Below are 27,801 nucleotides of genomic sequence, written 5' to 3' on the forward strand. Positions count from 1 at the left end.
TTTTACATGCAGCTCAGATAACATGCAACAATCTGCTCAACCGTGCAGTAGCTGCTGATTTGGATGAAGACATGAGAAACAATTAAATTAAACAAACTCGTAAATAATGTGCATTTAACTGAGATCGATGAAGCAAATTCATGAAGGAATCCTGCATGTAGAATAAATAGAAGCAGAAATCAGTTTCCAAAAATATTTTTAAAAATGCATATAAATCATTCATTTTTGCTAAAAAGCATGCATTTTCTGTTTATATGATGTGAAAACAGAATAAAATATTCCTCTTTCATATTTTCTGTATTTATTGGTTTGTTCTCCTGTACAGTTTCCAAACTGTGGCTCCAGCCATCTACTGCCCTTAAAAGTCATTTTCTGCAACCCTTAACCACAAAAAAGTAAAATTGCACAAACTTGGTTTTCCAGCTCAATGTTTGAGTTTTAAAACATTTATAAAATAAAATTATCTTATAAGGAAACCTTTACTGCCTTTCAAGAATTATGCTAATCTTCTAAAATGCTCATCTTATATCAACCATGTTTTGCATATCAGTTCAATTTTATAGTCAATAGCAACCCAAATATTCAGTGATTTTTACTCAAGTGCAGATTTTGATGCACCCATTTTGTAAACTTAGTTAAATAAAGATGTTTTTTGAAGAATGAACGTTCACATTATTGGGGGTCTTTGAGGATAAATCAGCTAGAAAATATAACAGGTTTTTGTATTCCTATAGGCAAAAAAGGAGGAGTAAATATCTGCCAAAAAAACTCAAATATTTTGTGATTAAACTCAGAAATCTTCCACAAAAAATGTCGATATTTCTGAGCTCCAAAAGTAAAAAAAAAAAAGTAAGAAAAAACGGAGAAATTTCGAGATTAAGATCAGATATTCTATAGAAAAAAAACATAAAAATTTTCTATGCAACTAAAATTTTAACTTTGCAAATATAAAAACTCATTTTTTTTTAATCTCAGGAATTTTCAAGAAAAATAACTGGCCTTTTTCTGAACTTGTAAAGTAAAAAATGTTCATTTGCGAAATTTTCGACTTAGCTCAGAATGTCCACGTTTTTTTCTGGAATATCGCTGAGATTAATCTCAAAATTTGGCGGAAATTTGCTTCTCCTCTTTTTCTATTTACAATGACCCTAATGCGCCTTAGTAAACCATTACGTCGCACACCTTCCACTTGTTGTGGCGGCGATGAACTGAAATTAATCAGAAGAAGAAGAAGAAGAGTTCTGCGACTTGGGTTGATGCTACCGCTAACTAGCTGCTGATACCCTAGCTAGCTGGGTAGCTAGCTAAGTAGCTTTGTTGCGTCTGTTATGGGTAAGAACAAATTTGTCATCAATTGGTTGGACGAATTTCGTACATTTCTGTGGAAATATGAATAAAGGTCTTAAATTACATTTATAATGATCCTAAAAAAATGTTACGTTTTAAATTTCAGTTGTTGAAACCCCAGTCAAGTTTACTTCCGGAAAATTTGCGCATGCGCACAACGCAAAAAGAGGATTCCTCTCATTTCCTTCGGAGGAAATGAAATCTGGATTATGTCCTGGCTGTGATTGATAGGGAACGCATACTGAGTTCATTGTATGCTTGGAGCTATTGGGAAAGCGGCAGTTATCAGAGCATTTCTCAGGAAGGGTTGCAAAAGATCGATCTCGTTCTCACCATTATCTTAGCAGAAAATTTCCCCACATTCTTCTTATTGAAACCTCCTTTGTTGACGGCGAGGTCGGGGATTTCTCCTGTTGGGTAAACAACTGGCACCTCTCCAGTTTTTTGTGACAGTGGCTTGTTTTAAGCGTTTTTACACAAGGTTGGGCGTGCATCCGTGCAGATTATCATCTGGGAGTGGGGAGACAGTTGATCGACGGGAGAGGCACTTTCCCGACACGACCAGATATTCTGCCAGCAGTGATGCAACTTTTCAAAAGGCTGTGAGCTGGAATGCAGACATGAAATTATCTGCCTCTTATTTAGTTGTCTTAGTTCATTAAATGCTAAAACTGCTTCAACTGACAAAGATAATTAAAAGGAAAAAGAAAAAACCTAAATTTTGTTTTATCTAATATGAGAAATCGCCCAAATGCAAAACAAAACAGTTTATTCAGTTGATATGTCACTTAAAATAGCAATAAAACTTCTATTTTTGTAGATTTTTCATATAATAAGCCATGAATCGTTTTGGGTTTTTTCCCTCAAATTTATATGTTTGCATGTTCTGCCTTGTAAAAGAAACGCGAATGGAAAAACACTGGACTGTTTTATTATGTGGGTCAACTCTTAGTCAAGCATCATTCTCAACATCCACCAGCAAATTACTCTGCAAAACCACAAACTAGACCAATTATTTTTGGTCTAGTGCAAATATCTTTGCACACTTGAAATAAGAGAAAACTAACTTACAAATAACTTTCAGCATAATATTATTGCCTATTTTAAGCAAATTATTTCATAATTTTGACTTTAAAAAGTACTGTTTAACTGGCACTGGCAAATGAAAATAATTCATTTTCCTCGTCTCATATTTAATAATCTGCCAGTTGAAACAGGACATTTTCATCAATATTAAGGAATTATTGACTTAAACAAGCTCCTGTGTCTTGGTGGAAAGTTACTTGTAAGTTAGATTTATCTGATTTCCAGTGTACTAAGATATTTACACTAGAAAATAGACTAAAATACTTGGTAACGGTGTGTTTTTGAAGTGTTTTGTGGGTTTAAATCCTGGCTTGAGCTTGTCAGTGTGTATTTTCTGCCTGATTTTTCTGCAGATGCTCCAGTTTCCTCCTACGCTCTGCAAAGAATGCAAGCTGCTTCACTGATCCTGCAGGGATTAGGGAGTCTAAAGAATGAATGGATGAGTTGAAACACGTGCATTATTACTCATAGTCTGTTTCTCTTTAAAATAACATAAGCTGTATAAATCCTGCTGTTCTTCTTGTCACTTTTAGACATGGAACAAGTAATTTAACCTCCTTATTCACCACAAGATATGAAGTCCTGCCAAGACAGGAAATATTCTACAAAATAAACAGCAAAAGTCACAACAACCTTTTTTCTTAATGTACTATAAACTCAAAATCTGAGGGAAAAAAAATCCTCTGTTTTAATATTGGTTTCACTGCAAAAACACAAAATCTTACCAAGTAATTTTCTCTAGTTCTTAATGCAAATATCTTATTTCACTTGAAATAAGATAAAACTAACTTACAGTTAACTTTTCAGCAAGAAATAAGGAGAACAACAAGGAGCTTGTTTTATGCCAATATTCATGAAAACTTGCAACTTCCATTTTGAGATTATTTCACTTATAACAAGATACTTTTCCCGTATTAAAAGTGAAATAATTTGCCAGTAGTACTTGTACTTTTTCACAGATATTAAGCAATTATTGCCTAAAACAAGCTCCTACAGTTTGCAGAAAAGTTACTTATATGTTAGTTTTGTCTTATTTCAAGTATAATAAGACATTTGCGTTAGGAACTAGAGAAAAATACTTGCATTTTGCAGCCCTGTGAAGGATTTTGTGCAGCCTCTGATCTCAATTCACACGTAGGTGGTTGATAGAGATGGACACTTTTTCATCTTGTAAAGCTTTTTTTTTTTTTTTACAGATAAATCACATCTTTTTAAAAAACTACAGATTCCCATTTATTAACAAAGTTTCTGTAGTTTTTAGATTTGGAGTAACTAGAACCACAAGCATCGACCTGCTTTTACTCAAACCCCAAATAAAGAAAACAACCAACTCCAAAAAGGTAGAAACTGTGCCTGTCTGATGATAACATAATTGTGCAAAACACATTTACATTTTTTTTTCCCATCACATGAGTCACACAATCAACAACCGGATGTTTCTACTGGCGGAAACGAGAGGAAGTGTTAGGAAGATGATGGCAATGCATGTTTTTTAATGATTTATTGTGCGAGAAAACTTATTCATGTGTTTAATCATGATTATTATTTAATGGAAACAAAAGCAATTGCAAAATTGTGTTTTTTCAACATTAGTGGAATATTAATAAAGTTTTGCACTCATTTGTAATGGAAATGCAGCGACTTGCCTGCAGTTTTTGTTAGTTTATATTAAACATTTTCATTTTCTTCCTTAAACTAGGAACATTTCCATATAACTTTATATTTTGATCCGTCTTATGCAAATATTAAATTATTGATGTTTTGATCAGTTAGTACTTGAGTTTCTTTTTACCAAATACTTTTTTTTCTCTTACTTCAGTAATTTCTTGTAATAATTGTACAATTATGACTTTTTTTCCTCAGATTTCTGACTTTAATCTCAAAATTCAGACTTTTTTTCTTAAAATTCTGATTTTACTCTCAAAATTATGACTTTAATTTTAAAATTATGACTTTTTTTCTCAGAATTTTGTCTTTAATCTCTAATTACTTTCACTTGAATGACGTCGTTGCAGCAGATCCGCTCTATTAGACAAGTTAAACCTGCAACTTCACATTACTCGGCAGTTTCTTCTTCTTCGTGTTAACGTTTATGAATATTGAGATATTCTGTATATGTAGGACAGAGTGGTACCTTGGAATCGCTTCAACATTCCTTCAGAAATGTTAATTTATACGTTTCCACAGAGAAGCGTTGTACTGACATCAGATCCAGGTCTTAACCTGCCTGTAACATATTATTAACTCTGATTACGTTCAGCACCATTGTGATGATTTGCAAGATGAAGAGGTGGGAGGGCAGGCGGATGGGATTTATGCCAACGTTAGGGGTTACATTTAAATTCATATCACTTATTTTATATCTCATATACCACAGTTTATGATGTCACATTTCTGACATCATGCAGTCTTTTTTTGAAATCTGAATCCAGCTCTTAACATTGTGTAGATTTCTGCTTAATGGGGCGTATCGATGTGAAGCTGCATGTCTTGAAGCAAATCTAACCGTGTGATGGGTCGGAGCAGGTTCTGAAACTTAAAGCTCTGCCAGAGTTCCTGTCCTTGGCTCAACTCCCAGCAAAACTGTTTGGAAAGCGCAAGTTGTGATTCAATTTCCCCCAAAGTACATTCAGACAGAAGTTTATCTAAGTACAGATCTCATCGGTTTGACAGCTTTAAGAAAAACGTAATACGACGACATTTACCGCTGTTGCATGACTGTAAACATGGATTGTCACGAAATTTTTCTGGATGACAAATTGACCCAGAAGTTATTGCGATAAACGATAATATTGTAGTTTTGAGACAATTTTTTGGTGTCAAAGTACAAAAAAAAAACATTCATAAAGATCAATAGATGTTAAATTCTGGTGAACATTTAACAGCAACATTTGAAATATTCTAAATAAATAAACAGAAAAAACTAAAAAAGTTTATTATAGAGTCTCTTTAAACTAAATTATCCTTCAAAAACAGGCTAGTTGAGACCAAAGAACCAAACTGAAGACTTTTATCATCCAGTTTTTGGTAGAAAGAGAGAAAAACAATAAATCATGCAAATTGAAATCATTGAACTGGCTCTAATTGATGATGCGACTTATTGATTTATTGTGCTTACTACTTCATGCAAAAAACTGTTAGTTTTGTTTTATTTCAAGTAAGCCATTTGCATTTGAAGATAGAAGCCTAATGTATGTAAATAATTAATTTAAAAAGCACAATTTCACTTATAACAAGGCATTTAATAATTGAAATAATTAAGTATAATATTATTTGCATCAATACTAAACAATTGTTGATCTAATATCTGGTGGAAAGTTACTTGTAAGTTAGTTTTGTCTTATTTGAAGTGTACTAAGATAACTGCATTAGAAACTAGTCCACAAATACTTGGTGAAATTGTTTTTGCAGTGTAATTTGCTGGTTGAATGGTAACTGTCCAGAGGTGATTAAACCTGGTGTTGCACCAAGAGTTGACCCACTTAGCAAAACGATGCAGAAATCATGATAATCCTCTGTGCATCCTGTTTGACATGAGCTGCCATTTGGTTTGATAAATCAGTTCAGCTTAAGCTAGCAGAACAATAGACACCTTTGTGTCAACTTAGAGTAAAAAAAAAGATGCACAATCATCTATTTTCCTTTAATTTCCCGCTTACACCCTGAAGAAAACCTCCTCCTCCTCTGGCACCGTCCACCCACAGTTTGTGGAGTTCCCACGTGATTTTCAGAAAACAGAGACTTTAAGGTTAAGGTTTCCGCTAAAATAAAACTAATTTTCCTGCCAGAAAACGTGGTGGATGTAATAAATATTAGCTTTGAGAATTCACAGTTCAGGAAAACCGAGACCAGAGGAATGCAGACAGTTTTGATTTTGCGGCTAGGGGGCGACGGGAAACGGAAAACGACTCCCATCGATGTGTTCACCGCTGAAGCTTTAATGGACTGCTGGTTGCTGAACAGTGAAAAGTCATTTATTTTACTACCGGACATGTTTGGATTGGGTCAAACACGGTCCATCTGGGGCCTCTTCATGCTTTCCCTTTCTGTTTTTAGTCAGAATAACACTGCAAAAAATTTTTTTAAATCTTACCACTTAAGAAATAAAACAAATAAATAAGACAAAACTAACTCATAAGTGACTTTTTAGCGATATTTAGCAGCCTGTTTTAGGTCAATAATTCTTTAATATTGATGAATATTAAACTGGTTCCATTTGCAGATTAGTTCACTTATAACAAAATGTTTTCCCCATATTGCAGGTGAAATAATCTACCAGTGAAACTTGTTTTATTCCCCATCAATTTAAAGGAACTATTTACTAAAAACAAGCTTCTATGTCTTGCTGGAAAATAACTTCTAAGTTATTTTTGTCTTATTTCAGGGGGATTAATATATTTTCACTGCAAAGTAGGGAAAAAATAAACACTAAGAAGAGTTTTATCTCAACAATACAGCAAAAAAGAGAAGTAAACTGCACCCAGAAACCATAAACTAATATCAGTTAGATTGCATGAGTTTAAGTTTTAAAATGTATCATTGCACTTACCAAGTATCTTTTAATCTAGTTTATAGCCCAAATATTTTAGTAAGCTTGAAATAAGACAGGAAGTTATTTACAAGTAACTTTTCAGCAAGATAGGAGCTTTGTAAAGTAAATAATTCCTTAATATTGACGGAAAAGTACAAGCTAAAGGTGAAATAATCTGGCAGTGGATTCATCTTTAATGGATATTCTCCCTCCTGATTGGTGGATCTTTGCAGCTCCTCCAGAGTCATTCATAAACTATTAGCTCTGCACTACGTATAATGTCCACGTCTTCAGCAAACTGGTCAGACATGAACTCCCAAATTAACTTTTTCTTATCTAATTTTTTTGGCGAGAACAAGCAAGTTCTCTTACGTTATCAGTGTTTTTGAGTTGCAGAGTGAGCTCTGAGCCGCAGCGATGAAATCCAAACAGAAGCCTCTTTTCATCTTGCAGACAGGATCTTTTTCACATTTCAGATTTCCTAACATCTGGCTCAGAGTGAAAGTAGATTACATCTTGTGCTACCCATCAGCGAAGCAGTTATGAAAACATACAAGAAGAAGTTGAACTGTGATGGACAAACTGACATTCATTCAGTTGAACTCTAAACGTTCAACTTTTCTGCAGCTGCAGAAACAAAATTATTACTTTTTTTCCTCAGACTTTTCTGAATTTTCCTTCTCAGAATTTTGACATTTTTCTCAAAATTCTGACTTTTAACTTAAAGTGATCTAAAAGTAACTTTTCAGTCAGATAAAAAGTTTGTTTTAAGTCAATAATTTCTTAATTAAAAGCTACTAGTTCCACTGGCAGATTTTTTTTCACTTAAAACAGGAAAAATGCCTAGTTATACGTTAAATAATCTGCCATCGGAACTAGTAGGTTTTCATCAATTAGAGAATTTCTTACTAAAAACAAGGTTATATGTCTTGATAAAAAGTAACTTATAAGTTAGTTTTGTCTTATTTCTTCCAGTGTAGTAAGATATTTGCACAAGAAATGAGACCAAAAATCCTTGGTCAGATTTTGTGTTTTTGCAGTTTTCTGGTATATTTGTACTGAAACATAAGGGAGTGTTTCACCTACATGACTGTTTTCTGCAAACACAAACCGTTTTTGTTAGCATCATTTTATGATTTACCAGTAAATGAAAGTTAGAGGATTAACCCTTTAAATTAATCACAGCATCATTTTATTATTTACCAGTAAATGAAAGTTAGAGGATTAACCCTTTAAATTAATCACAGCATCATTTTATTATTTACCAGTAAATGAAAGTTAGAGGATTAACCCTTTAAATTAATCACAGCATCATTTTATTATTTACCAGTAAATGAAAGTTAGAGGAACGCTGCAGAAAGATAAAACGGGAGCCAAAGTTTCGTTTCTGTCTTTGCTTTTCATAGTTGCACCAGCGTGTTTACGCTTCTTGTTCAAACTTGCTTAGAGGAGGTTTGAAATGCTGCCAGAGATATTTGATGTCGTTTACTGGAGCATTATTGTTCTTTTTGTTTAGATAATCGCAGACTCTGTGGGAATTTTCCACCAACCACCAGCTGAATAGTTGGCGGTTGGTTGAAGCCGGCCACCCATCCTGCAGGCTGCGGTTGGTTTGGTATCGGTGCTGGGAATACGCCGCCTCAGGGATGCTGGTTCTGGCACGTGTGGCGCTGCTCTCACTTCCAGCCTGTTTTATTTCCTCAGTGTTTGGCTTTAAGGCTCAAAGAGGATGAAGAGATCTACACAATGTGACAGGTGCTTTACAGCCGATCTGGTTTGAGCAGGGTCAGTGCAGGAGGGAGATTATGGGAAAGGATGTGGGCCACAGAATGAAAAAAATGTACTTCAATCTCAGAATTTTAACTTTAATATCAGAATTCAAACTTTAATCTCATTATATTTTTCTTCTACTATTGGCAATAATTTTCCTCCGTACAGACAGCTCTGCATCCATTTTCTTTCTCATACAAAGAGACTTGTTGTAAATCTACTCGGTTCTAATAAACTCTGAATCTAAACGACCAAACCGTCTGATTGTTCATGAGACCAGAGGAAAATAATAATTACTTTATCTGAGCTCTGAAAGAGACAGAATGTCAAATCAGTTCCCCTGACATCATGACTTCACAAATTAGACAAAGCTTTCTAGATTCAGATGTCAACTCTAAAAATGTTTGGATGGTTAAATAGACTTTAATCAATTAAATGATTGATGACATGCGCAGGAAGGCATTGAGCCGTTCGAATGATTTAAAACATGCAGGCCTTGGAGGGGCTTCATTGTGTGTTTTCCAGGCACATGATTTAATTTCAGAGCAAAATCAAAATGCTGTCATGTACACCAAATATAACTTACTATTTTTTTTTAACTCCTTGAAATCGGGTTCCTGTTTTAACTTTTTAACAACGTTTTTTCCAGTGTTTCACTGACAAGTAGCTCCTATAAAGAGATCAGCTGTGTTTGCTAATTGCTGCTGGCTAGTCTGAAGGAGCTGTGTGGCAGAAGCTTAGAAGCTTAGAAACTGCAGTTCCAAGGAGGAGCTGTGTCCTTGTAGGCGGAGCTAGGTCCAACCAGGAGTTTTGCTCAGCTGAATGGTTGCCATGGAGATTAAAGGATTTCTCAAACATTCATGAAAGAATCAAAGCAACACGCCAGGTTTGTTTGTGATGAGGGGAATAACTTTAGCTAAAATGTCAATGTAACATGATCCTGCCCCTTTAATACTGAAACTTTGGAGCAAGTTAATCCAGAACATTGAGTTAAGGTGTAAAAACAATAAATAGAAGTGTGATAAAACACACAGACATATTTAAAGGATTAACAGAAACCAGGCTGAACATTGAGCCCTGAGGAGCTGCTGACAGCTGAACAACAGGTGAGTGACAGCTGGGAACCAAACCCAGGTGTGAACATCAGGTAACATAAAAGGTTAAAGAGTCAATTAAACAATAAACATGTTGCTATTGGATTCTACTGGAACAAGCAGCATTGATTTGGATCTTATGTAAATGGATAAAAATTGGACTCGCTTGCCCTTTTTGAGAAAACATGATGTTTGACGTGAACCGACGCTACATAAACACTGAATGTCCTCAGGTGAATGGAGATAAAGCTGTTGTCAAATAATATAAAACAGGAATGCTCCAGAAAAAAAACACACAAAAAAAACAGGACAAACGAGGAAAACCAAATGCACCTGGAATACCAACCGGAATTAAGAAGCAGCAGAAGAAAATGAAACCTGACATGTGGTTAGTGGCCAAACTATTTACTGCTCATCACGTTTTTATTATTTCACAGAAAAAAAATGTTAAATTTGAGTTTGAAATGTTAAGCATTTGTTAGGAAAAACTCAGAAATTTTTAAGTTAATCTAAAAAATTTTCTAAAAAAAAAAAGCATTTTCTGAGTTTCAAATGTTAAAAGATTTTCACTTCTGAAACTAGGAATTTTTTATTTTAAATCTCAAAATTTCTGAGTTTTTTTAGAACATTTTTGACTTCTCAAACTCATAAATGTCCAAGTTTCTTTCTAGAAAATTTCTTAGATTAAGCTAAAAAATTCAGAGGTTTTTTTTTAAGCTAACTTTTATAGAGCTCAGAACTTATTTTGTTTATTTCAGGAACATTTCTGAGTTTTTTAGGGTGGAAATTTACTTCTTTTTTTTTTTTTATCCCACAGTGACCTTAACACGCCTTTGCACATTTGCTTTTGTAATGCCAAATTAAGTATTTCTTTAAATGTAGGGTAGTGGCTAACAAAATGTTTGAGCTTGTTAAAGCCGTAGAGTATTACATTATTTTAACACCAACTGCTTTGATCACGTTGAAATTCAGGTAAGATATGAACTGCCATTTTTTTTTATTGCCTAATAACAACAGGATTTCACACCCAGGGATTTTTTTTTCTTTATTCATTTGCCAAGCCTTAAAACCACAGAAAGATTTAAACTTTGATTATAGGGCCCAGTGGAAAGATATGAACAAAAGATTTAACTGAAACGACTCAGCATTTCCACTAGGATGGGCAGTAAATCTACACAAAAATAAGATGAAAAATAGTCAAACTATTGACAAATATTGCATTTTTATCACTTACACATCCTTAACTATTCTAATAAGAATAAAAAAAAATACCGTCGGTAACAGTAACTTAAGAAATCACCTCAGGCATGACATCAACGCATTAAATCACAACCTGGGTTAATGTGGTATGTGGTTTCCACTACTGAGGAAACAACAACCCGCACAGCAGCGGAGATTTCTATTATCAAGGGAGAAATGGCGACACCTGGCGGTCATTTACTGTAATGTCAGAATATTCTCATGTTAAATGGCTCCTGGAATAAAGAGCTGGACCACAGCACCACCTGGCGGCCAAAGTATGTTTCACAAAAATAACTTACTTCAAATATGAAATTAAAGCTAAGTAGTCTAAGTCAATATACACTTTGTTAGCTTTTATTGTTCATATAAACACAAGAAGACGTGAAGTATACTGCTAGCTCCTTTAAATTTAGATTAACTGTAAATGTGCCGTTTTACCAGTTAATATTTGTCCTCAACCACTGTTTTGCTGAATTTAATTTCCAATGTATTTGAATGTACCATGTACATTATTTTTTCTGTAAAATACTTAGATTTTTTGAATACTTCCTTGATTTACATAATTCATTAGTAGTAAATAAATAGAAAAACTTCTAAGTATAGCTAAAAAAAAATATTGTGACAATGCTCAGACAATTATATGGATTCATTACACATCACGTAAAATATTTCAAGTCCTTATTTCTTGTACGTCATTAGTATTTTACCTAGTTTTAGCTTTGTAGCTAACATTAGCTTTAATATGGGTTTTTATTATGACTCAGATAACTAAAACCCAGAATTCAGCATCTCAAATATTAGAATATTGTGGAAAAGTGAGTTATTGCAAACTCATGGTGTCACTCCCTACTCAGCTAATTAACTCTAAACACTTGAAAAGGTTTTCTGAGCCTCTCAGTGGTCTTCACTCTGGGTCAGCAGGATTTAATCAAGGAGAGGAAGCCACATAATTAAAGAAGCTGGTTGTTCACAGAGTGCTGCATCCAAGCATATTCATAGAAGATTCAGTGGAAGGAAAAAGTGTAAAGTTTACATTTTACTTCGATATCAAGGTCAGTCAGTCTGGAGGAAGAGTGAAGAGGACCAGCATCCATGTTGCTTGAAGTTCATTGTGAAGTTTCCACAAGCTGCTTTTCCACTAATGTGCAAATTGAAACAAAATTAATTTGCTTAATGGAAACACACCATTGTCAAAATTTGTGTTGCTAATAGTAGCTAACACTGCAAAAATTATAAAAGCCTGTTGTTTTTGTTTTAAAACCAGTAATATGGAGTGCTTTACTCAGGTGTGATGACAAGAGTCTGGTAGTAACTAGTTACATTTACTCATTTGCATTTACTTTAGTAACTTTTTAGGAAAAAAATTACATGTAGAGTATTTTACTACTCCCTACTTTTACTTGAGTAACTTTATTATGAAGTATCTCTACTATTACTTGAGTAAAATTTCTGGATTTTCTACTCACTGAATGAAAAACAAACATGTCTTGATCAAAACTTCAACAGACTCAGACACACCTGCAGTTTTTATTAAAGTTTCAGAAGATTCTTATTGAAAGAAACTGATTTGGAAAAAAAGTTATTTTCCCTGATTTTATTTTTTGTTACTTAAATTAATTATTGTCATTTTGGTCCTTAACATGCCAGAATTTCTTTACGTTTTCAGTCTACAATGATTTAAAGTTTGATTATTACTGAGCGGATTACCTTTTTTTTTTTTTTAAATTGCAAAAAACATTCAAAATGTGGACACCACTGCACTGGTGTAGGCCCTAAGAAAAGGAGTAAGAATATATTTTTTAGATCTGTGCCCTTTAATGCAAGTCATTGAGTGCTTTTCCTAGGAGAATCCAACAGATGTCAGCTTTGTGTTGCAGATGTGGCTCCCCTCTCCACGCTGGCGGTGTCAGGAGGAGGATGCTGTTTGGAGGAAACTCGGCGCTGGGACCTAATCGCAACCGGGACGAGCTCCGCTTTATTTGGATGTTGAGGAAAAAATGGCCACCGGTAGAAGGAAGGAGAGGAAGCGCTCAGCGCTGTTAGGTTTGCGCATCGTCTGAGACATATGGATGCACACATTGGAGGTTATCGTCAACGTTCCCACCGAAGTACTTCGCCTCAGAGGCCGCTCACTGGTGAGTAGGACGGCGGATACGCTCAGGTCTCTGGAGCGGCTAGTTAGCATCGCCAGCTAGCCGCTTAGCACAGTTAGCATATACAGGAATGTTCATCACGTCAGTTAACGGCACCAGCAACGGTGCAGCCGCTGTTAGCGTCACAATAACACCATCAAAAACGAGATTAAGAACTCAATTGTCGCACTATAAAGTATAGTTTTAATATATATCTTTATAATTTGTTATTTTCAAAGCAATTCATTTGAAGACGTCACGGTTTAGTTTGACAGTTGTCGCTCAGATGCTGCGATGCTAGTGCGATCAGCTGGTTAGCTTCTTTGAGCTAACATGTTTCAACTGGAGGCGTTTCGGTGATCAACTGCAGGTCTGCAGCTGGGTTTTAACCCCGAGCTGCTGGGGCTGGCTGAAGGAAAATGGGCTGCTTTGGAAAAAAAAACCCCACAAGGACACCGACAAGATAACCTTGACAGACCACGAGAATGATTCAGTGTTAACACATTTTTATTCGTCAACATTAGTAAATCATGGTTGGGGAACAAAATCCTTAACCATCGATGGCTTTTGACTGTATATTCTAGATATTTTGCATATTCTGGGTGGTTATATCGGCCAGATTTGTTGTATTCTTGTACGCCAAAGGTGCAGATTTAGAATAACCTGTGGTTGCTTCTGGTCAGCGTTTTGTTTGTGGGTTTAGGGCCGACCTGGATGTCTGCACACCAGTTAATTAACCTACATCTTTATCTCTGCCTTGTATAAGGTATGTCAAAGCAAACGATTTAACTCATATTGGCATTAAAACAACAAAATTATATAAATATTGTGGGTATATTTTAACAGAATATCTACATCTGAAATTTTGCTGCAATTTATTTAGAAATGGTGACCCAAATGCACGATCTGTTTAGAGTACATGTCAGTCGAATGTCTTGTGTAGGTTTGAATCCATATTTCTTACTTTTAAACAAAGCAACAGAGAATATTCTGTCTTTAGGCAAAATTATTTCTGCTAGTTTTATTTTTAACACTAAGTATTTTAGTTGCATTTTAAAGTTTCCCAATTTTTAAAGGAATCCAGATCTTGATAAGTTGTCTTCTCATGCGTCCTGTCAGTTGATTTTTGGTGTACAGGTAGTTGGAAAGTTTAACATTAGCGGCTACTCCATTACAAATGTGCATAATATTTGTCTTTTTTCCGCTAATGTTGAAAGAAACACAATTTCGCAAATGCGGTGTTTCCTTTGAACGAGAAGTGCAATTAAAACACACGTGAATAAGTTTGTTCACACAATAAATGATTATAAAACATGCTGATCCATGACCCACCAACTACTTTCTGCTGTCGTCTTCTTTGTTGCTAGTGGCAACACGTGGTGACTCATGTGATACGTAAAATGTTTTCATTGCAGTTTTGTGAAATAAACTAATTTTAATCAATTGTAAAAAAAACAAAAAAAAACCCACCTCATCCTAGCGGCGAAAGGTTTTATTGAAAAAGTTGGGGGGGTTTTCAAAATTTGACAGTCTCCATTAAGCAGATTTATTCTCGAAATGTAAACTTGTACAGTCATGTGGTCAATGGAAATGTGGCTAGAGTTATATAGTTGTCTCCAGGCATATGTTGCAAGTAGAAATTAAGAAAATTGTTGTGGTTGTGTTTACATTTTTGTTGGTAATTCTCAAATCTGCAACCCATCCATCTGTCTGTCCATTGTCTGTACCCACTTATCCGTGCATGGCTGGATGTGCTTATCTCCAGTGGTCATTGGGCGAGACGCAGGGTACTTCTGAGCAGATTTCCAGTCCAACACAGGGCAACACAGCCAGTCATACCTTACAACAATTTAGAGAGACCAATCAACCTCACAGACTGTGTTCCCATTACAAATATGGGCAAATCTTTGTCAATATTCTGCTAATGTGAAAAAAAACACAATTTTGCAATTGAGTTGTTTCCATGAAATTAAAATCAAATGTGTACAAGATTGTTCACTAAATCATTAAAAATGATGTAAGCGGGGGATGTAAACAGTTTCAGCCATGGCTCTAGCTCTCATCTGTCCGCCATCAGAGGAGACGTCGGCGTCTTATTTAGCTTATGGAGCAACAAACCCCTCATACTTTAAAGCGGCTATGTAAGCAGCATTTTGGGGAGATTGTAGTCGGTCATTTTATAGAAGAGTGAGGGATTCAACACGTTTGAATGAGACACAACTTTTTATGAACTGTGTGATTCTGTAAGAGCTCTGGTGAAGCCAGAAACAAAAACAAGCCATCATCCTCCTACCACTTTCTGTTGTTTTCTTTGTCGTTTTCGCCAGTTCGGCTGTTGATCATATGACTCCGGTGATTCGAAGAAAGTGTTTCTATTCTAGTTTTGCAACATATATCTTTCAATATTTCTGAAAACCCTTTTTTATAAAAGACATTAGTTTTTTCAAAATTGGCATTTTTTCATTAAGCAAATTTATTTTCGTAATTTCAGTTTACATAATTCTACGGTTAATGGAAATGCAGTCATGTTTATGGAGTACCTGGAAAGAAATGTGCAACCCTCAATCACAAATAAAAAGCTTCAAAATTGTAGCTGCAGCCAGTGATTGTAATTAACAATCAATTGATTGGTGGTAGTAATATCTTCTGTGCTTTTACAATCTTCTTAATGCTCTTTGCAGTTATTTGTACCTTCATGGTATAAATGAATAACTTTAAGGCTTCTGCATAGCAGGAAAGAATGAAAATTATTTGGATTTCCCAGATCCCTACTTGAGTCTAACCTCAGGTGCATAAGATCAGAATGCCAGCCTTCGCAATGTTAGAACGTGTTCAACAAAGTTGACCGCAAAGTAGAGAAGCTGCCTAGCTTGTAGATCCACTTTTATTTAACTGCTTTGACTTGACCCAGTTTTCCCAGGATTCAGCTGTCTCTCAGACCCCCCATGTTTAACCTAGAATGCTTTTACAGAAATCAGACTCCATCTACAAATTGTCCTCACTTAGTGGATGAAAAACAACCCTAATCATCACACCTTCACCATCATGCTGGACAGATTTTACCAGATGTTTGCACTTATTTCTTCTAAACATACTTCTGTGCAGTAGAAACAAAAATCATGCCTCTTGCTCATTACGATTCAGCTGTGGAAACCTAAGTCATGTTATTTTTATAAAAAGGAAGTCTTCTCCTTATTCTCAATTTATAAAGCAAGCCACACTTGTTCAGTCCTTTTCTTATTGTACTGTGATGACCTTTAGCATGGGGCATTTAACATGCTAAATGAAACCTTTAATATCTGAAATGGAGCTCTTGGGATTTTCTTTCATTTCTCTAAGCATTGAACTGTCTGACTTTGAGGTGGATTTTCTGGAAATTCACTCCTTGGAAGATCAGTAACAGCTTAAATTGAAGAAACTCAATGTTTTAGCTGTTTTGCAGTTTTCTTGAACTTTGTTTCAGTTTTGTGATGCATAGAAACTTACCACTCAGAAAAAATCTGTCATTCAAATGATGTTAAAACCAAATATGGAAAGGTTGTAAATACTTTTGGGCTTAATTGTAAATATATTTTTGCTGCTGGTGCATTACTTTCGCCCTGAAACAACATATTGATAACCATGACAAATTTAGATTTTTAAAATTATAGATTTAACTGATGATAAAAATCATGTGTTTGTTTCTCTTAGGTTTAGAATAGGATTTGTCATTTCTAAAACTTTTTAATATAACCCTTTACCCAAAAATCTTGTGTAGAAAATACCTCACACCTTGTTAATTTTCAGTCTGTTGCTCACACAGAAATAACGGTTTTTGTATGACATAAATTAGGTTTAAAGGCCTTATCAGTGTCATTTTCCTCCAGCTGCAAGCCTTAATAGCAATAGGCATAAAATATGCACACAAGCTGATCCTGTTTCACTAAAGTTTCTTCAGGATAAAGTCTGCAGATGTGGCTAAAAGAAGAATCTCTGTAGCCACCAGAAAAATGCAATGAAGCAGCACTTTTCCACCTTTCTTGGCCACAGATAATCATTAGAGTCAAATCTAATATAAAAACCAAATTATCTGAAGTGGCGGTTAATGTTGAGCATTTAGATGGATTTGCACGTTGCTCTCGATGCTAAACAGTGTTTCTGTCTGGTTGTAACTTTATCTTGAAATTGAGTTTATTTCTGCACAGAGAGCTGTGTGTGAAAGGACAGCAGAGTCACTGTGTGCTGGTACTGGAAGCAAGAGGCTCTGATTTCATGAACTTTGTTTTTCCTGTTTTAGTACTTTTATAGCTCCATCCTTGAAAGTGAGTGATGAAGTGAACTAACCCCTATTGACTCTGAAGTATCATATGAGGATTTCTGATGTGGTACAGATGCACAGATCTGAATGTTTTGGTTTATTTACTGTTTTTGAAGGCTTTGAAATACCAATACTAATTTCATCTAACACATGTCTTTAAAAATTGTATTGTTATATAAAGGACAGCATCTAAATTATTCCTCGCCCCCCACTCCCTCGATTCTTGACTTATACCTACCACAAGATTTGCTGTCTTCCTATTAGATTAGCTCTATCCAAAGTAAAGGCACTGCTTCCATTGTTTACATCCTTCAGGGTTTCCTCATGAAAACTTGCTAAGCCCAGTGATTGGGATGGTAAGGCAGTTATCCAGCAGCCCATCGTGTTTTTAAGCTAAGAAATGTTTAAAGTTGACAAGAAATTTGAAAACATGAGTAGGTAATTATTTGCTATTGGAAGACATGATTAACAATGCCTAAACAACTATAAAGTCTTAAAAAGCAAACGCAAAAAAATAGATAATTCTTTTGACATGACTACTTTATTCACTAAAGTAGTTGGCATACAGACTAGTAACAACAGGCTGTGGTGAATAAAAAAGGACACCTAACCTTAGTATCCCTATGTGTTCAAATACTGACTTTACGTTTCACCAAAGAGACTCTGGTGTCACTGTTACTGGTGCTTGATGGGGGTGCAAGTACAGGCTGGTCACCCGCCAGGCTTAAAATACAGTCATGAGTTTTACTTCTGAAACAGGAAAAGCTTGGTGACCAGTCAGGCTTATAATCCACCTAAGCCTGGTGGAGGTGCAAGAAAAGCCTGGTAGCCCGCCAGGCTTTTACTACACTTATTGCACCCCAATAACAACCTTGTGGCTTGCTAGGCTTTTACTACACTTATAAGCTTTAGACCCCAAGTGAAGCTTGGTGGCCCGCCAGGCTTATAATACACTGGGGGGACCCTTAACTGAATTTACCACTTCTGGCTTCTTCTGGTGCAGAATTATGATGCATGTCACATGTTAATGAGATAAAATGTGACATGACTTCATATGTTTGAAGACTATTGGATATGTATCTGATTTAATACTGCAAATGGAAGTGGCAGCAATTAGATTTTTGGATGAAAAGACTGGATTTTTGCTATCCGGACTTCCCTAAAATAAGTCAGACATAGGTTGCATTTGCAGTGGGTAACAGTTTAATAGGATAAAACAAGAAGAACTGTCCTGTACTGCGTGCAGAGCTGCAGACATGTCTCAGCATGTCGTAGAAAATACCACTTCATTTTAATGAGCACACTGAAGGTTGTTGGTAGCCTTCATTGCTCAGAATCGGTTGTATGTTGTAGTTTTTGATTGATAGGTCGCATGTCAAGACTGATCCAGCAGTTTAATTTCCTTTCATTGTGTCTGACAGACTGTTTTTAATAGGAAAAGCTCAAGACCTTCACAAATTGAATGTGAGCATACGGTAGCTTTAGCCTTGACTTCTTCCATTCTTCTGCTTTTCTCCCACTCGGCTTTCATTGCTAGCAGGCTTTGTAACTTGAAACTCCTGTCAGTAGTTGAGTCTGCTTTCCTCTGCAGGGCTAAAACAAGGGTTGCCTTGACATAAATGCATATCATTCATCTGAATTTGATGTTTTGGTTCATTTTATCACATAAACTGTGTCTTATTTTAGGTAGATTTAGCAGTTAATTTAATAGGTGTTGACTGTTAATGAGCTGTGTTGCGGTTTTCTAATAGCTTGTCAGTTTGATTGTAGCCCAAATTTAGGCAAATATTACTCTGTAGTGCCCTTTAAAACTGTTTGTATATTCTTATGAGTATTAAAATATATTCTGATAATTTACCATGTGTTTATTGTATGTCTTCCCCAGCTTTGATGTTTGGTAGCTGTGGATTTTATCAGAATATTTGCATTTCACTGGCCTGGAACTAACAGTTGCTTTGTTGTCTGATCCCGATGCTGAAACAGGTTCAACAGAAACAGGGTTACTTTCTGGGTTAACTAATCCCAACAAAGAAGATCTTATTTACATGTGGTGATAATCTGGTTTATCATCTTGGTAAGTCATGTAAAAAAGGTTGGGGTGGAATGAAGTGGACAAACTAGAGTGAAACATCTGAAAGGAAACTTGTGATAACTTGAGATAACGGCCATATATCCGTCATTTTCCACTGCAAATATCATTTATTATCAATGTTATTAAGACATGATGGAGACTTTTAGAAATAATCATAACTCTATGTATCAAAAAGCTCTAAAGAGAAAAGGGAGAAATCGGGAAATTAGACTCCATATGTTGTCTCTTACTATAAATTGCATTTCATTCAGTTTTACTTGAATGTAAATAGAAACATTTTAGTAACTGCACCTATATGAAAGAATGAAAGCAAATCTTCTGACCTGATATTACATCTTATCCCTGTGATTTCCTCTTTGTGCTGCAGCTCTTTGGATTTTGTGCTTTGTTAGCCTGTTATTGATTCGGTGAAACTATGAAGCTACATGTAAATCTTGCGGATAATGCAGGACAAGACTGGCGCTAATTCACCTCTCAGAGAACAAAGAGCACTTCCTTTTGGACCAAGTGAAATGCTTTACAAAGAGGATGACGAAGTGAAAAACAATAAACAATAATATTGTTGCTTTGAGACCATTTTCAAGTAGTAAGATGGTAATGGCATAATAATGCAAGAAACATTCTCAAATATTAATAAACTATAAATTCTAATGAACATTTAACACAGGAACTGGACGACATTTTAGATATGCAAAATAAATAAACAAAATAACACGAAACATCTAATAAATTCAGTTAAGTCTCTGTAAACAAAATTGTTGATAAATCATACAAACAGATATTATTGAGCTGTTTTTAATTTATCTTGTGATTAATTGATTTATTGTTAATTGCGACAGGCCTAAACGTATCTTTATCAGTCCAAGAAGTAAAACTGGGCCTATGTTATTAACTGATGTTTATTTCCATCTTGTTGCTCTGTGTGTACTTCTTGAGGGAACACACGTGATGTTTGTGTGGTATATGGTATACATATACATCATTTCCCAGAGCGAAAACCCCAAAAGGGTTAATAAGGTCTGTCTGTCTCATCTAGTCTCATCTCTCATCTTATGTGCTTTTAAACTTATTTTGCAGAATTATTTTAGGAACCACAGGACGTTTGTTTATAATTAAACTGAATAATTTCAGGTTTTTTTCATTCTCAGAAGGAACCAAAAGTGCTGAGGATAACAGGAAGTCAGTTTACTGCTAAACAGACGTTGCCAAGTACACAGTTATGTCTTATTTAGCTATTGTGCGCCATTTATTGTGCTGTTTAAATTCAAGGATAATTTATCCATTTTAAAGCATTCGGGAATTTCAATACAAATTATTGTTTTTTTTTATAAATAATGGGTTTATGGTTCTGCGTTTTATTGGGCGGTGTTTTGAGGCTGGATGTCGGCTTTGGGGTTATTCTATAGACTCTAGTGAAAGCAGGGTAATGGTTTGCTGTTTTATTGGACAGATGGAAAATGAAATATTCCAGCTTTGTTTATTGCTGTAATTTATTTTGATGTGTTTTTCATAAACTCTAACGCATAGCCACATTGAGTCATAATATAAAATGCCCTGCATGCTCATATAAACATTTATAATGCAGTTCCAGTTCACACAATGAGCCCAGTTTTAGGCAGATATTGCGACAAATAACATTCTGGTTGCTAAGGATCCCTTAAGGCTGTATAAGGCAACAGCTTTTTCTCTCGCTGCAGTTAAAGCCTCTGAGACTGGTTGGTGTTTTATTTTATTGTTTACTTTTTAAATCTTCAGCTGTATATTCAAGTTTGTGTGTTTTGTTATGAGAATGTGTTGCAGGCTTCATTCGGCGCGGCGCAGGATGTTTTTTCCCTGCTAGACTGATTTTATACACCTCAGTGTGCATCTGGAAACCATATTCCTGAGTCTCCTTCCTCATAAATATGTGAGCAAATTTCAACCTTCAGTAAAAAATAAATCCAGGAGCTCTGGGTGGCTCAGTTAGCAGAGCACATTCACCATGTGAAGAGGTTATAGTCCTCGATACCGTTGTCCTGGGTTTGATTCCCACTTTCTGCATGATCTCCATCTATTTACTGTTCATCAAAGGCCACTGGTGCCAAAAGATAAAAATAAAAACTCAAATAGCAGAGTTTTAAAAGGGATCATTCTCGTTAGGCCTGTCGCAAAATGCAATGAATCAATTAATATCATAATAAATTAAGATTAGGTAGTGGGATTTCTCTTTTGTGACCAAAGCAAACTCCTGCGTTTGTTTTGGTTGTATTTACCCAGAATGCCTTGTATTTACCCAGTGTGCTTCCTGTTGGGGTCTGTGTAGCATTCACATATCCATTCAAACAGTGCCAGAGTTCACTTCAACCAAACAGACCAGTGTTCACTTTTTGATCTGAATTAGAGTTTGATGCGGTTTGTTTTCTTCCATAGTTCTTGTTGCAGCGCCACCACAGGCAAGGAGGGGAATGGGTTTTTTTTCAATTAGTTTGGATTTTCTTACAAACGGCAATGTTAAAGCAAACCAACAAACCTACTAGAGTTTGAGTAAAGCAGACTAAACAGGTCTGATTTTTTTTTAATCCAACTTTACAAATTTTCCAAACAAACAAAAAAACGCAAGAATCTATCTCTAACAGGAGAAATAGCAAAAAAGAGAAATTCTACAATCTACAATTACATTTGTGAAGACGGACGTTGCGCTCAGTGTCTTCTTCAGAGGTTTTTGGATGTTTCCTTACATAGTTCTTGGTGCAGCGCCACAACAGGCGAGGAGGGGAACAGGTTTTTCAATTGGTTTGTATCGTTTGACAAAGTGCAGTGTTAAAGTGAACTGACAAACAAACAAACTGTAGTTCTGTTTAAGCAGATTAAACAAGACTGGTGTAAATACACCCTAAAGTGTTTTTTTTATATACAACTTTACACATTTACTTGAACTTTTGACAATTTTTTTACAAGTTAACTTTAATTCCTTGAACCATAATGTCAGTGGTTTTAATTTTTTAATTTTGCTCATTTCTGGGAGTCGTGCGTCTCCTCCTCCTGACGAAATGGTTCATTCCTCTCTGTTATGGCTGTAGTGTTCGCCACACTCCACCCTCCTCTCTCTCTCTCTCTGAAGCTCTGTACACTCCACCCGGTGTCAGGGGGGGATCAGCTGTGCCAGTCCCGGCAGACCACACACACACACACGCACACACACAGTACGCTTAGTGGAAAACAAAGCCTCTAGCACTGCCAGTTGAAGACGATCCCTGCCTCCGCGCTCTGTGCATCCGTACGTAGCATGTGCTGTTCTGATGCTGCCAAGACGGAAAGGCATGACTCCGCCATCGCCTGGGCTTTTCGGAAAGGGACGTTTTCACAGGGGCACGAGCGGCTGATTTCTGCCTTTTGATGGGATATTTTTGTTTCTTCTGATGGTGAAGAGTTGAAATGCTGGCAGAGCGCAGAGAGAACAGCAGGTAGGAGAAATCAGAGCCGGGTGCTAAGCTTGTCTCCGTGACGACTCTTAGTTTGTTTACTCACTTCACCGATATAGAAACACACCAGTTTACAGGTTATTGATCATCACAGCCCTTATTTTCTGTTGTTTTAATCTCTGAGGATTAGGTCTGTCGCAATAAGCAATAAATAAATCAATTAATGGTACGATAAATTAAAATGAGCTTAATAATTTCCAGTTGCACAAATTTTTTTCTCTTTTCTCTCTTTCTACGAGAAACAGGATGAGAAAAATCCTCAGTCTGCTGCTTTGGTCTCAACTTGTAATTATTTTGTTTTCATAGGCTTCATAATCCAATTTATGAGTTGTTTCTGTTGTTTTGATTATTTATTTTGGATGTATAAAATGTCTTCCAGTTCCTGTGTTAAATGTTTATTTGAATTTAAAGTTTATTAATATTTGAGAATGTATTCTTGCATTATTGTGCCATTACCATTATATTACCTAAAATGGTCTCAAAACAACAAGATTATAGTTTAATGTAATAACTTCTGGGACAATTTATTGTCCAGCAAAATGTGTTATCATGACAAAAGTATTGAGGAGTCTCTGGAATATATGTTTGGCAAACTGCACAGATGTCTCTGTTGCCACCATTTGCTAAATAGATGCAGATAAATCCCTCATTAGATCCAAATAACAAATGTAATGTAAAAAGACAGAAGAATATTACATAATATTTATCTCAGTTAATACTTAAAGCATCAGGGCTCATAAAACGGTCGTAGACAGCAAAAATATTCTAAAAATATCGCAAAAAACTAAAAGCTCCTTCATATTTAGAAGTTATAATAATAAATACTTTACAATGTGACTGGAAATTCAAAAATAAACGAATATTTAAGGCACATAGTGACATTTTCAATATGCTGAGGGAATTATTGACTAACTTTTGATAAAGGCAGCTCATTCTTTTGCTAGATTAACATCCAGACAATAGCCAATGCCTCACAATGGTTGCTATGGGAACCTATTGTTAAACCATCAATGTTTTGTCATTTTAGTTAATGCACATGGAACAAAACACAATGCGTGTAGTATTTTTGGTATTTGTTAGACTGGAAGTAGTATTAACATCTTAACGCATGAGCAGATCAGGCTTCTTAAAGATAAGTAATTGATAGAAATCGGTACACCGGTATGAGAAAAGTTAAATTCCTGGAAGGTTAATCAATATTTTTATTTTGCCCATTGGAAAGAGTACAAACAATCTTCTCCATGCTTTTTTTTTCTTGCATTTTAGAACTTTTTTTTCCCCAAATTGTTTATTTTACGTTGTTTTATGGATTTTTTAGATACCTGTCTCTGTTTTTGTTGATTTAAATCAGCATCTGCCAAGAGTATTCACTGTTTTGGGCTTAACTGTAAAATTAAAGCAAAATCAAAACTAAATCTGTTGTTGTTCTTAGTAAAGAAAAGAATAATTGAGAACTTTATTCCAGTCAAAGCGTCACCGATGCTTCTGTAAATAAGTATACTTCACTTTATCCATGAATCTAGCAAATATTACTATAAAGGAAAGCAATAGCTGCATGTTAATAGTAAAATGAATGGCAGATATAACTCAAGTCTTCTAGGACGTCCTCACACCTCTGTGCTTCCTCTAACCTAACGTTAAACACTTTGCAGAGGTGGCAGATACACTCACTTAGGAAAAACTTTCACACTGAGGCTATTATTATAGCAAATGAACCGATTTGCCATGGTGTGTTCACAGACTAGAGGAAAAAACATTATTTGCATCTTCACAGTGGAGCTACTTTAACATCGGCCAACTGGTCACCTACCAAATGATCAGAATATTTCTTACACAAATTAATCAAATCCTGCAGTGGATTTTTCTAATGTTTCCAGCACAGACAGTTTCTCTCTTTGAAACCAAACATACCAGCATTTGTGTGGGGGGTTGGCGTGAAATCAGCACTCTGCCAGCATGGTCTTTTAGTTTCTCTGAATTAGCATTTTGTTGGGAAAGTTTGTGTTTTATCTCGCTCCTGTCAAATCCCCCCCATTCCTTTTCTCTTTCTCCTCCACCTTCCCCTGCAAACTGTCAGACAAGAGGCTGACATTACGTCACTTTCTCCAGAGGAACAACCACACAGGCTTTTGAAGAGCTGGGCCTTTCCAGGGCATTGGCTGCCTTCATCTCCCAGGAGTTACTGTTAACTCTTCAAGACGTTCATTGAAGCTGGCGTTCGCTTAAAGAGAGTGCTTTAAAAAAATAAAAAAAAGACGGGAAGACCCAGGAAACAGGCACAGATTCCCACTGCAAGGGAGTTGACATTCCATTGATGCCACCAACTCGTTTTCTTTGCTCCAGCCAAGACAAAAACATTTTCTGATGCAGTTTTTTCTGTTAGGAGCCCTGGATGTGCCTGTAACATACAATTAGTTGTGACAAATGCACTTACTTTTTGCACTATGATGGTGATTCTTTGAACAATGAAGGTAACATCATTAAAGATGCTGTCTTTATCGTCCTTGTCATTTCAGCTTTCCTTGAGATTCATCAATATTCAGTGTGCCGTCTGCCTCTGTAGGTCAGGTCCTAGACATTGATTAAAATTTCTTTTCTATTACATCTAATAGATGCACAATAACACATTTTGCTGGACGATAAATGGTCACAGAAGTTATTGCGATAAACGATAATATTGTTGTTTTAAGACCATTTTCAAGTAATATAATTGTTATGAAATAATAATGCAAGAAGACATTATTAAAGATCAATAAACTTTAAATTCTAATGAACACTAAGCACTGGAACTGGAAGACATTTTAAATATCCAAAATAAACAAACAAGACATCAGAAACAGCAAATAAAATGAATTATGGAATCTCTGTAAACAAATAAAGGAGCTAGCTGAGACCAAAACACCAGACTGAAGACTGAAGACTCTCTCTAGAAAGAGAGAAAATAGAATAAAAATAAATCATGCTATTGGAAATTGAGTGTGTTTTATTTATCATGCAATTAATTGATTTATTGCTTATGGCAACAGGCCTAGTCGTTTGACCTAACTTGGAGTTTTCGATCGGTTGCACACATACTGTAAGAGTCTGTGTGTTCAGTTCACCAAACAGGAAGATTGGTGACATAGAGCCTGAAGTCTGGGCCACTTATACATATAACTAAAAACACAGAGGAAGAAATATCAGTAAATGTAAAAACGTCAAAATTACACTTATGAGACCAATTTTTGTATTTGTAAATGTATTATGAATGTACTTCCTCTTTAAACTTCTGCTTTTTTAATACAGTCAGATTGTCACGATAAATTTTACTGGATGATAAATATTCACAGAAATAGTTGTGATAAATGATAATATTGTTTTTGAGACCATTTTAAAGTAATAGATTGATAATAGCATCATAATGCAAATTCGCCCTAGCAAAGATGAATAAAATTTGATTTTGTACAAAACACAACAATAAATACAACGGAAATAAAAACCACACATAACCCAAACCATAAACAAAATAAATTATAAAGTCTCAGTAAACAAAATCTTAAAATTAAAATAATTTAAAGCATTATTCAGATGCTTTAAGTTTAGCATCTGAATAATTGCTTAATTGTACCTGCAGCGCCATCCACTGTTTAACATAAGAACTATAATGGTTGTAAAGCTAAAATATGGAGAATTTTAATGAAAACTTGTTTGCAACTGGTAATTTGCTACTCTAGTGGATTAAAAGAAATTGCAGAAAGTGGAACAAGAAATATCGGTAAATGTAAAAACGTCAAAATTATGCTTATGAGACCAATTTTTGTATTTGAAATGTATTATGAATGTACTTCCTCTTTAAACTCTTCTGCTTTTTTAAGTCAAAAATACAGATGTTCTGCTACTAGCTGCAACTCCTGTAACTGAGAGAAAGTTGGGCATTTGCCAAGTAGAGAGGTATAGTAGTAAAGAGGTGTTCTTTGGGTACAATGTTAGAGAACTTTAGGGTTTTTTTTTTTTTTAACCTTTTATTAACTTGTGGAACTCTATATTAAAACTCTGCTGACTCTCTGGCCATCCCATGTATGAAAATCTAGCTCCACAGCTGCCAGTGTTGGGTGGAGAAATTGGTATCCTGTAAGGAATTTAAATTGCTTGTGCTTGCAGTTTATTCTCTGCAGCCATTTTGCACCAGGAGATAAGAGAGACTCGCATCTCTGTGAAGAAATTAGCTGTGCTCAGTTGCCAAAGGTGTGGGTAGGTTGCTTTATACTAAAATGGAAAACAGGCTGATTATGTGATGGGAAAACTAGATTTGATAATGAAGATATTTTAGGAGGCTGGAAAAATTAACTTAGCAAGGAGCAAATTTAGCATCTTGTTGTGTGGCTGCAAAGCGTTTTCATTTATGTTACTCTTAACAACTCTTATGAAGCCCAAGTGGCATCATGTGACTGCAGACACTAATTTAATTATTTTTTATTGTACTTTGCTAATTTGTATCAGCTTTGTTCAAAAAGAAGTACAATGACGGATTCCTCATTTTTTTCCATCTGGAGTTTAAATTTGGTCTCAATATTTTGTAGCATTTATTGCAATAATGATAAAAAGTGATAAAATATCTTTTGGTATCAGACTGTATGGCTTTGACCTCACAGCACTTCAGTCAAAGCAGCACAAACACAAATGCTTCTCTTCATGAAATGCACATTTTCAGCAACAAGGCAATTCAAAGTGCCTTTCATAAATAAATGGAAAATAAAATGACAAACAAGC

General features: G+C 35.5%; 1 protein-coding gene across 5 annotated transcripts in view; it reads left to right on the forward strand.

The window, feature by feature from the left end:
* The first annotated feature begins 12,981 nt into the window (after positions 1-12,981).
* Positions 12,982-27,801, forward strand: part of wdfy3 (WD repeat and FYVE domain containing 3) — a 112,664-nt gene continuing 97,844 nt past the window's right edge. For 4 of the 5 annotated variants that reach the window (XM_023344141.1, XM_023344143.1, XM_023344142.1 and 1 more), the window contains exon 1: positions 22,734-23,034. In XM_023344141.1, the coding sequence (XP_023199909.1) occupies positions 23,006-23,034 (29 nt within the window). In that variant the 5' untranslated portion in view covers positions 22,734-23,005. Of the gene's footprint in view, positions 13,206-22,733; positions 23,035-27,801 lie in introns of those variants that run through there. The other variant, XM_023344144.1, reaches the window with a different exon arrangement.

Source organism: Xiphophorus maculatus, chromosome 12, assembly GCF_002775205.1.
Source record: "Xiphophorus maculatus strain JP 163 A chromosome 12, X_maculatus-5.0-male, whole genome shotgun sequence".
NCBI lineage: Eukaryota > Metazoa > Chordata > Actinopteri > Cyprinodontiformes > Poeciliidae > Xiphophorus > Xiphophorus maculatus.